Source organism: Chiloscyllium plagiosum, chromosome 23 (genome assembly GCF_004010195.1).
Source record: "Chiloscyllium plagiosum isolate BGI_BamShark_2017 chromosome 23, ASM401019v2, whole genome shotgun sequence".
Classification (NCBI taxonomy): Eukaryota; Metazoa; Chordata; class Chondrichthyes; order Orectolobiformes; family Hemiscylliidae; genus Chiloscyllium; species Chiloscyllium plagiosum.
This window is the reverse complement of record NC_057732.1, coordinates 52,723,572-52,735,431: the sequence shown is the minus strand read 5'-3', so window position 1 is coordinate 52,735,431 and position 11,860 is coordinate 52,723,572. Positions and strand designations below refer to the sequence as shown.

Genomic DNA, 11,860 nt, shown 5'->3' with positions numbered 1-11,860 from the left:
TCTGGTCTCCTTCCTATCAGAAAGATGTTGTGAAACTTGAAAGAGTTCAGAAAAGATTTACAAGGATGTTGCCAGGGTTGGAGGATCTGAGCTACAGGGAGAGGCTGAATAGGTTGGGACTGCTTTCCCTGGAGCGTCGGAGGCTGAGAGGTGACCTTATAGAGGTTTCTAAAATCATGAGGGGCTTGGATAGGGTAAATAGGCAAAGTCTTTTCCCTGGGGTGGGAAGCCCCGAACTAGAGGGCATAGGTTTAAGGTGAGAGGGGAAAGATATAAAAGAGACCTAAGGGGCAACTTTTTCACTCAGAGGGTGGTACGTGTATGGAATGAGCTGCCAGAGGAAGTGGTGAAGGCTGATACAATAGCAACATTTAAAAGGCTTCTGGATGGGTATATGAATAGGAAGGATTTGGAGGGATATGGGCCAGGTGCTGACAGGTGGGACTAGATTGGGTTGGGACGGGTTGGACTGAAGGGTCTGTTTGCATGCTGTACATCTTTATGACTTCCCAAAAAATATCGTGGGTGAGAGTGGATTAAAGATTGACATTGCTTTTGGAAAATTAATGTTAGAAAAAAAAGAACTCCGAGATCAAATGGACTGATGCAAGTTATTAATGATTCTGATTGTCTCCTGAAAAGGAATTCTAAAGGATTGTTGATGATTCCAGAAAAGGGCATTTTGTAGTGAACTATTCTGTAGGGAATGTGGAAAAATCACTGTTTCCCTCATTGATTTGTTTCACAATATTGTTTGTGAATATGATTTAAAACAGAAAAAAAGTTAATTGTATAAATTAAGGTTTGGTGTCCACAGATTGTGGGCTTCAATGAGTGAGGAGGGGCATTCATTTTGTACATATGAAGACCGGTGGTGGTTTGTCTGGTCAGAAGTCATATATTTGTATTGTCTCACTTTCTGAATAAATCTACAACTGAATAAAGATTAACTTGTGCTCTGCATCTTCACTAACCAACTGCGAGATGTTCTGGCAGGGAATGCAATGTTCTGGATTGATTGTGTGGGTACAAATTTTGATGTTTGCACATCCTGTATTTCATTAACAAGTGTGCTGTCAGCTGCCTGGATTCTAAGCTCTGGAATTCTCTTGCTGATCCTGGACATCTCTCTATTTCTCCTTCCTCCCTTAATAACTTCCTTACCCCCTTACCTCTGCTGTCGGGGCCTTGAATCCACATCCATGAGATGATCTGGGTCATTAACATGCTGCAGGTCACGGGAGTTTGCTGGGCACAAGTTTCCTACACTGGAATGCTGTGATATGCTCCAGAATGTCTGGTGGTGATGGAAGGTGCTATACAAATGCAAGTCTGTCTCCCAAGCTGTCTTTGAGTTTTGGCCACCTGTCTTTGATCTGTCCTTTAGAGGCTCAGTGTCAGGTTTTGTCTGATAAAGCGCAGATGACTTCTTGTGTGTCGAGTTGTTTCATTGTGTTCAGTAAATGGAGATCGTCCTGGTGTGACAGGGCTCCTCTTTCAGTGACAGTACGAAGAAGGCGGGTTTTAGCTGCTACAAGTAGAGGGATGTGTTTCTGCCTGGGCAGGAGGTGAAGGGGAAACAGCATCGAGGGGCACTGGCTGAGTGTGTTATCCAAAGAACACAAGTGAGAGCACATGATGTGTGCTTTGTAATAGATCTGAGTGTCTGGGAAACATGTGTGTGAACCCTGTGAGTGACATGAGGTGGGGATAAAACTGCCAGAGCTTGTAAAAACCCTTCCATCATCAATGTAATCAAAGGTGCAAAGTAAGCACTTTTCAGTCTTCACCCCCCTCCCCTCCCCCATGACCCGTTAGCAGCGGTGTGGATGAGAACACTTGCCCCTGTGCTGGATACAGTGCCTGAGAGAGGCAGCATTTGTCACTGAAGCTTGGAGTGAACCTGGCTCTAGGCATTTTCCACAGAGGAACAGAGAGAGAGAGAGAGAGAGACTCCGGTAGGAACTAGCTCTGTGTGTGTGTGTGTGTGTGCACTGCTGCTGGTCCAACTTGGGCAGGTTGTTATGGAGAAGATCACACTGCAGCTCGCGTGGCCTTTTTTAACGTGGGATGCCTGAAAGCATTAGGCAGAGACCCAGGCAGAGGGCAATGTTATGAATCTAACACAGAAATGGAAGGACTTCTCTCTCCGATGCGTACCAAGGTAAGCAAATCTTTCTTATTAAAAATGAACGGAGCCCTGAGGGGAGAGGAGCAGGCTGTGTTAGCCCTGGGAGTACTGTTTCAGCTTTTGTTTTCCCAGAGACTGTGCACTGTCTCGCTCTCTCTCTCTCTCTCTCTCCATTTCTCTTGTCTGTGGCAGTGTCGTGTTTTTGCCGAACATTATTGTCTAAAGAGTGTGTGGAGAGAATATTGTCGCTCTTTGAGTGGGTAAAGGGAGAGGATTTCTAAGCGAGCACCAGCCATGTTTAAACTTGCTTTTCTTTTCAGCAGTGAATAGACTGGTAGCGATGTCTGTCACTGATCAAATGGGAAACTCTCCAGCCAGCCCCATTTCTCCTGGTTACAAGGAACCGAGCCACAGGGAGAGCTGGGGGGGAGGGAAACAGGGACATTAAAGGGATTCATCGACAATATTGCCCACAAATAGCCTTCTGTACTGTCCTTTCAGAAAAGAGGCAGAGCATCCGAGTGCTACAGAGCAATCTGTTTTATTGGAAAGTATTCTGTTAGCAGGAATAATTGTAAAAAACTGGAGGCTGAGGCAGAGAGGACAGCAGCAATTCTCTTTCTGTCCACATCTTTCTGTCCAACAGTCGAAAGGTAGCAGACAGTCATTGCTCAGTGTCCTGAAAATTGTTGCTTAAAGATTTGATTTCTGTTAGATTGCTAGCATGCTCTTAGATTTTTTTTAAAGTAGTGGTTTTATTCAATCACAATCCCTCGGGAATGAACTGTTGGAGTCTTCCGTGCAGAACACGGAAGGCTCATTGATTTAGGAATGGTGTTTGGAAAAATTGTTACTTGGCAAAGACACTCAGATTAAAGCACACACACAGATATATGTATGTACAAGTACACATAGAACACACACTTACACAAACACACATGCAAACACTATCCCACACACACAGACACCTAACACCCACAGACAGATATCCCCACACACAGACCCACAAAGACGCACGTACAGGCCCACACACACCCACACACCACACATACATAGACTCACAGAGACACACGTACAGGCCCACACACACCCACACACCACACATACATAGACTCACAGAGACACACGTACAGGCCCACACACACCCACACACCGCACATACACAGACTCACAGAGACACACGTACAGGCCCACTCACACCCACACACCACACATACACAGACTCAGAGAGACACACACACACCTGGACAAACTCTGACATGCACCCCACACAGACACATACATATACACACAAACCAACACACACTTACACATGTGCACTCATGTACATACACACGTAGTAAACACACACAGATACATACATAGATGCACAGACACTCACATAGACACACCCTCACACACATACACTCAGAGATACATACTAAGTGAATCATCTATCTGTGGTGCACATACACAAGTTCCCTGTGGTGATGCTGGGAGATACTGCACTGAATTCCATCAGCTGGAGGAGCAGCCATGTTTTACCAGGTGTGAATTCTGGTTTGGGTTTTCAGTGTTTTAAAACAATATGCAGATGGACTGGAGGCACACTCTTGTTTATGTGAAGAATAACCCAGTGAAGAGTTTTGACAGCAGATTTTCGAATGATTAATGTTCCGTGTGGGGTACCTGGTGACTTCCTTTCATGAGGATTGTTACTGCACAGTTACTGTTCCACAGCAGACAGCTACAGCAGTGAATTGTGCAGGTTATAGGAACAGGTTTAAACAGCCTACTGTGGGAAGGTGCTTGGGCACAATGTCAGGAATTAACTGTGGTTAATTCACACACCAAAGTAGCAATTATAAAACCATGATCTGTTCTCGGATTGAGCAATAAACTGATTTTCTGATTTTCAGAACCTCTGCACTTTGTGAAAATCTGGCAATATAACCTCATTGAAATAGTGCTGGTGACCCCAAGCCAGCTTTTAATTGGGCAATAAAACTGGACAGAGATTAAATGCACTATAAAAGAAGCTCCCTTAGCTATGTGCTTAAGACTAAGTTGAAAGGAACTCTTTGCTGATTGGGGGCTCCATTTCTCAAGATAAACGTTGCTAGTAGTTGAGCACTTCTGTAAAACTGGAATGAGCTCTGTGCAGTTTGTAATGTAATTCCAACAAGGCTGGTGTTTCCACAGATTTATTTTGAATTCTATCAAGGGGTGGAGTTGTAAACTTCCTTTTAATGATGTCTTTTACTGTAAGAAAATGATAAATTGCTTTGTAAGTGAACAACTCAATAATTTCCTGAGACCTACCTCCTTGTAAAATCTTCTTATCCGACAGCAGTGAGGCTGGGTCATTTCAGTCCATCACTTCCTCTCTGTACGAAAGTAGTTGTTTTGGAAAATCTGGATTGAAATTGTTTGAGGGAAACTAGTCCATTTCTGACACAGCAGCTATCATAAAAAATTAGCATCCTATTGCCATGACCATCCATAGCCTTTAGGAACACAGGAACAGGAGGCCATTCAGCCCCTCAGTTATATCACTGATCTGTGCCTGGCGTGGGCTTGCGCTTAAAAGAGTGTTTTACCTCCTGCGGCAATGCCTATGTTATCTCCTGTAATGTCTGAAACTAGGCACGGAATCGTGGCATTGAAGAATCCAACAGACACTGCAGCTAACTATTATCCAAGGGACAGGAAGTCAAAGTTACAGGCCAAAACCTTTTGTCTTGATGAAGGGTTTCGGCCCAAAACATTGCCTTTCCTGATCCTCGGATACTGTCTGACCTGCTGTGCTTTTCCAGCTTCACATCTACTGACTCTGACCTTTGGCCTCTGCAGTCCCTACTGTATCCAGTTAACTGTTATTGATCCAGATTATATTCCTGAGGCACTTAAGTGTCTGGGCTAATCTTAACCTATTAGATTAACAGAGGAGCAGGCTTCGAGTCGAACGCCATGCTTCATGTGGTCAAAGGTAAGAAGATGGAGTCTGAGAGCTTTATACCCTCTGATCACATGTTGTGATGCAGTGACGATATCATGAGCACATCTCTTAAAGGCAGACTGACTCTGAGGCAATATACACAACATCTTTCACTACATTCACCCGTCTTTGTTCACTCAATATCCTCATGCTCACTTAGCGGTCTGCTTCAATTTTCGTATTGTAATTCCAGCTTTCTGATATACCCCTGGAGCAGCCTGACTTTAATCTTAACGTCTGTCTGCTTTTCGAGGACTGCCCCCAAACCTTGCCCCAGAAGAAAGTGTTGCTCTCTAATAACCTCATCAGTTCCTTTTATGATCTGAGACTTTGAAATTCTTAGTGTGTCACATTGGAGCGAAGCAACGCAAGAGTTTAACTGGTACCTCGTGCAGTGCCCTGAATTTGGCAGTGTGCTATCTGAGGGGGGGGGGGGGTGTTACCCACTGGTTAGCTGACAATCTGACCTTTATCTTCGAGATTACTTCCACTGTTTTCTCTCCCTTCATGAAGTTACCTCGAAACACTGATGGTCCAGGCTGCCTGCTACGATGCTACAAGATTAATCAGCTGTGTATAGCTCACATGCATTAATTTTGCAGTCTTCTATATTAATAGTTTAACACATTGGATAATCTTACTGTAAGTGCGGTTACATTGAAACACTCCTGGTATTAAACAGCTGTCTTCTGACTCATTCTCAGACGTCAGCTGGTAATGTATTAAATTCAGCTCAAAGTTTGGGAGAAGATTTGTAGCTCGGGTGCTCGTTATTGTGGTTCTGTTCGCCGAGCTGGGAATTTGTGTTGCAGACGTTTCGTCCCCTGTCTAGGTGACATCCTCAGTGCTTGGGAGCCTCCTGTGAAGCGCTTCTGTGATCTTTCCTCCGGCATTTATAGTGGTTTGAATCTGCCGCTTCCGGTTGTCTGTTCCAGCTGTCCGCTGCAGTGGCCGGTATATTGGGTCCAGGTCGATGTGCTTATTGATAGAATCTGTTTGTCGTGGTCCAGGCTGGTGAAATGTTGACTCTTATCATTTGTATTACCTGAGTCCTCACTGTTTCACTCGGATGTTAGTTATCTGCGGGAGCTCAGACCCTCTGCCCCTGAACCCAGCCCTCACCTTCAGGATTGAACTCTGTGCGTAACCAGCTGATGCTGGAGACAGTGGAAATCTTTTCTGTACAGTCAGAAACAGGAGCTGTGTGGGTCCAGGCTGAGCAAGACAGTAGGAAGATCCTACCACCCCATTCCGATAAGGAATTCAGCCACATTCCCTGTTTTAACATGGATCCTCCTTCACATCCCAATCTCCTCCAAATTATTATCAGAGCTCAGCTCCCTCCAGATGCAACTCACTCCTTCCAAAACTCAGCAATCTTATTCCCAGTCACGCAGATCCTCGTTCCTTACTAAATCTACACAAGTTTAGGAGCAGCCCTCATTGTTCCCATCACTCCCTATGACCCCTCACTCTCTACGACCCCTCAATCCCTACAACCCCTCACTCCCTCTGACCCTCACTCCCTGCAGCCCCAATCCCTATGACCCTTCACTACCTACAACTCCTTCCACCCAACGAACCCTCGGTCGGTATGACCCCTCACTCCCTAAAACCCCTCAATCCCTACAACCCCTCACTCCCTATGATCCCTCAATCCGATGACCCTTCACTCCCTATGACACCTTAGTCCATATGACCCCTCATTCCCTACAGCCCCTCACTCCCTATGACCCCTCACTCCCTGTAACCCAGAATCCCTATGACCCCTCACTCTCTACGACCCCTCGTTCCATACGACGTCTCGTTCCATACGACGCCTCACTCCCTACGACCCTTCTCTCCCTCTGACCCTCACTCCCTACGACCCCTCACTACCTATGACCCCTCGCTCCCTACAACCCTTCCTCACTATTTCTACACAGCCTTTGCCATTGTTCTCATCACTCCCTATGACCCCTTCCACCCCATGATCCCTCAGTTCATATGACCCCCTTGCTCCTTATGACCCTCATTCTCTACAATCCCTTGATCTCTATGACCACTTGTTCCCTACGACCCTCACTCCCTACGACCCTCACTCCCTATGACTCTCACGCCCTTTGATCCCTTGCTTCCTATGCCCTATGACCCTCATGCCCTACGACTCCTCGCTCCCTATGACCCTTACTCCCTACGACCCACTTGGTCTGTATGACCCTCACTCCCTCCGACCCTCATACCCTATGACCTTCCCTCCCTATGACCCCTCGATTCCTATAACCCTCACTCCCTATGACCCCTCACTCCCTACCACCCTTCGCTCCCACCAATCGCTCACTTCCTACTGCTCCCTGACCCTCACTCCCTGCTGCCACAGAGGACATGGAACACTCCACTCCAAATCACCGTTCAGATCAGGTCCCCATCCTCCATCTGTACACCCTGGCTCCTTCCTGTCTTGTCCAGTGTGCCCATAGCCTGTCATTCCACATCCCTACACATTCCAGCTGTGGACACTATACTCCATTCCCCCAGCCCCTTCCTTATCATGGCATTCCCACATTAGAACATCTCTGTGCTCCTGTTCTGAGGAAGGGTCACTGGACCCGAAACGTTAACTCTGATTTCTCTTCACAGGTGCTGCCAGACCTGTTGAGCTTTTCCAGCCACTTCTGTTTTTGACCCCATGACCTTGTTCCCTGAGTCTCTGCCTTCCCAGCAGCCTCCACAGCAAGGATGCTCCCCTCCCGCAGCCTGGAGCACTCCCAGTCGGCTCCTGCAGCTGTTACATTGCTTCGAGTTGAATCCTTGTGATGTGGGGAAATTGACCCTGACCTAATGCAGTGTGTTCCCCACTGGTCTGTTAGGAACTACTTTACCCCATGCCTGGGAACTGACTTTGTCCTTCAGGTGACTGTCTGTGTGGAGTTTGCACATTCTCCCCGTGTCTGCTTGGCTTTCCTCCCACAGAGCAAAGATGTGCAGGTCAGTGTGGATTGGCCATGCTAAATTGCCGTTAGCGTCCAGGGATGTGCAAGGCTGGCTGGGTTAGCCATGGGAAATATGGGGTTACAGGGCTATGGTGGTGGGGGCTAGGTATGGGTGGGCTGTTCTCTGGAGAAGTGGACTGTGTGTTTATCCTCAGAGGGTTCTGCCTCAGAAGGCATTGGAGACAGTCATGGAATATTTTTGAGGTAGCAATGGATGGAGGAGGGGGTGTGGGAGGGAGTGTGGCGATGAGGTTAGGGGTTGGAAACACAAACAGACCAACCATGATCTTTATTGATAAGAGAGCAGGTTTAAGGGTCACAGCTCCTGATTCTAACCGGACATATCCTCTTCGTTACTGAGAGTCCCTGACCTGACAAAACCAAAAAATGGACCAAACTTAGTGTAAATAAAACAACATGTTTTTCTGATTAATGAATCCTTCTACGTGTTGCATTTAACACCTTCAGGCTAACGGCTTTGTGTAAATACAACCTCTCAGTATTAAAAATGACAGAAATGAGTGACAACTGGTGTCAATGTATCTAATAAGTTTGGGTTAAACCACAAAATGTTGTAACATGCCAATGTCATTTAGAATTACAGCAGAGGAACGTTAGCTGATGTGTATCCCCAACTTTAAATCAATGTCAGAAGTTTAGTGATGGGAGATGATTTAAAAATGTTACACAAGAGAACAATGGTTAGTGCGATATTTTAGATGTATGATGCAGTTTGTATTGTTTCCAATCTGGTATCAACCTCACTGCCTTTCTCCAGATGATGTGAATGGTTTGTTCCTCCTGCTTTCTGAGTTTCACTCAGTCTCCATTCTCGCCCAAGCTTAATGTAGGGATATTAGCTTGATTAGCGGCACGGTGTCTCAGTGGTTAGCACTGCTGCCTCACAGCACCAGGGACCTGGGTTCGATTCCAGCCTCGGGGACTGTCTATGTGGAGTTTGCACATTCTCCCTCCGGGTGCTCCAGTTTCCTCCCACAGTTCAAAGTTAGGTAGATTGGTCATGGGAAATTGCCAATAGTATCCAGAGTAGGTTAGCCTTGGAAAATGTGGGGTTACAGGGATAGAATGGTGGGGGTTAGGTATGGTGGGATGCTCTTTGGAGGAGCAGGGGCAGTATGGGCTGAATGGCCTCTGTCCACAATGTGGCAATTCAATGGCTCCAGGAGAGTGTCTCCATGCATTAGCTTCACTGTGCGCTACCAACATGGGCCACCAGATGGTGATCAAACTCCAAAATGTTACTCAGGTTCTTCCCAACCTGGAGTTGCTATACAACAAAGATTTTGCATTTATATGACGGTTCCCATTACCTCAGGGCAATGCACAGAACTTTCCAGGCACTGAGCCGATATCACCAACGTAATGCAGGAAATGTGAGCAGTTAATTTGTGCAGAGTGGAACTGATTGAGGGGTGGCTGTGGTATTCTTTGCTCTTCCTCAGTACAATGGGATTGCTTACGGGACCTGAGTTGAATGAAGGCAGCTCTCCTTCAGCAGTGCCTTTAGTATTGAACAGTGAGCACTGGCTGGACTGCAGTTTGATCTCCAAACCCCCTGCCTCCGAGATGAGCACGCCACCAACTGAGCCTTGGTTTGGCCCCCAGGTCGCTCTAGCTCCCTTTGCCTTTGATGAGAGCAGTCAGTTCAGTTAGAAACCCAAGGAACATCCCTCTGGTTGGAATTTCTTAGTGACAAGGTGGAGAAGTCCAGTGAGCCATCCTTTAATCTTAACATCAACGTCGAAATGTTAATTTTTAGAAGGAAATAAATCTGAGTTGTAGATTACATTGACTGCTGACAGCATAAAATTGATCTTGAAGAACAGAGAGATTGTTATGACAGTACAGTGTGTGATAGACTCAGGCTAAACTCTTTATGAGTATTTAATGCTTTTATATTCAAGCACTAGCATAATTGTTTTATGAATATGTATGAGAGACTCAACTCCAAGCAGCGGAGAAAATGATAAATAACCTCTGTGGCTGCATAAAATAAGTTTCTGTAAAGTTATCGATACTGCATTTCCACTGACCGGTTTGGTTCACAGTGAGAATTGTAAAATTATTCTAATTATATTCCTCCTACAGCAATCTTTTAAAAATCTGCTGTTTTTTTATGGACCCAAACCAACTGGAATCGATTCTACACATGATTACAAAAGATTTTTCTTGAACGTGGCTGTTTTCTCTTCTGTTTCGTTTTTGCCCCCACCTCCTGATGGTATTAGTTTGTGTGGATACCTCCTTGGTCTTTGCTTGTAGATGTTCAACAAGAGCTCCACGTGAGACTGCTTAGACCTTCACCCGACAAATCACTCCATTGGCTCCTGATATTTTTGATCAATTCATGGGATATGCCCATCACTGGCCAGGCCAGCGTTTATTGCCCACCCCTAATTACCCAGAGGACAGTTAAGTACCACCCACGTTAATGTGGGACTGGATTTTCATGCTGGCCAGACCAGGGAAGGACAGCAGATTTCCTTGTGGGGATAAAGCATTAGTGAACTATTTGGGGTTTTAACAACCCTATCAACCTGGGTGGCAACTTTCAGGGATTTATACACCTGGATACCAAGATCTCTCTGTTCATCTACACTGCCAAGAATTTTACCATTAGCCCAGTACTCTGCATTCCTGTTACTTCTTCCGAAGTGAACTATCTCACACTTTACCTCACGTTTTTCCTCATTAAACTCCATTTGCCACCTCTCAGCCCAGCTCTGCATCTTACCGTCTGTAACCCACAATATCCTTCAGCACTATCCACAACTCTGCCTACCTTAGTGCCATGTGCAAATTTACTAACCCATCCTTCTACACCCACCTCCAGATCATTTATAAAAATGACAAACAACAGTGGCCCCAAAACAGATCCTTGTGGCACTTCACTGGTAACTGAGCTCCAGGATGAACACTTCCCATCAACCACCACCCTCTGTCTTCTTTCAGCTCGCCAATTTTTGATCCAAACACTAAATCACCTTCAACTCCTTATTTTGTGCAATAGCCTACCATGGGGAACCTTATCAAACTCCTTACTGAAATCCATATACACCACATCAACCGCCTTACCCTCATCCATCTGTTTGGTCACCTTCTCAAAGAACTCAATAAGGTTTATGAGGCATGACCCACTCTTCACAAAACCATGATGACTACCCCTAATCAAATTATTCCTTTCCAGATGATGATAAATATAACCTTATAACCTTTTCCAACACCTTAGCCACAACCGAAGTAAGCTCACTGGCCTATAATTACCAGGTTGTCCTGACTCCCCTCCTTAAACATGAGAACAACATTTTTACTATCCTCCAGTCTTCTGGCACTATTCCTGTCGATAATGATGACATAAAAATCAAAGCCAAAGGTTCTGCAATCTCCTCCCTAGCTACCCAGAGAATCCGAGGATAAATCCCATCTGGCCCCGGAGTGTTATCTATTTTCAGGTCTTCCAAATTGCTAAAACCTCCTCTTTGTCAACCTCAATCCCATCTAATCCTGTAGCCCGTATCTCCGTATTCTCAATAACATTTCCCTTTTCCAATGTGAATACTGACGAAAAGTATTCATTAAGCACTTCCCCTATGTTCTCAGATTCTACACACAACTTTCCACTACCATCTTTGATTGGCCCTAATCTTACTCTGGTCATTCTTTTATTCCTGATATACCTATAGAAGACCTTAGGGTTTTCCTTGATCCTATCCACCAACAACTTCTCATGTCCCCTCCTGGCTCTTCTTAGCCCTCTCT

The 11,860-nt window shown here is 45.6% G+C and overlaps 1 protein-coding gene across 2 annotated transcripts in view; it reads left to right on the top strand.

Moving 5' to 3' along the window:
- frmd4a (FERM domain containing 4A) overlaps positions 1-11,860 on the top strand; it is a 721,373-nt gene that overhangs the window by 193,744 nt on the left and 515,769 nt on the right. The window contains exon 1 of one of the 2 annotated variants that reach the window (XM_043714188.1): positions 1,575-2,164. The exons of the other annotated variant lie outside the window; for it this stretch is intronic. Within the exon in view, the coding sequence (XP_043570123.1) occupies positions 2,132-2,164 (33 nt within the window). The 5' untranslated portion in view covers positions 1,575-2,131. Of the gene's footprint in view, positions 1-1,574; positions 2,165-11,860 lie in introns of those variants that run through there. 2 annotated transcript variants of the gene reach the window in all.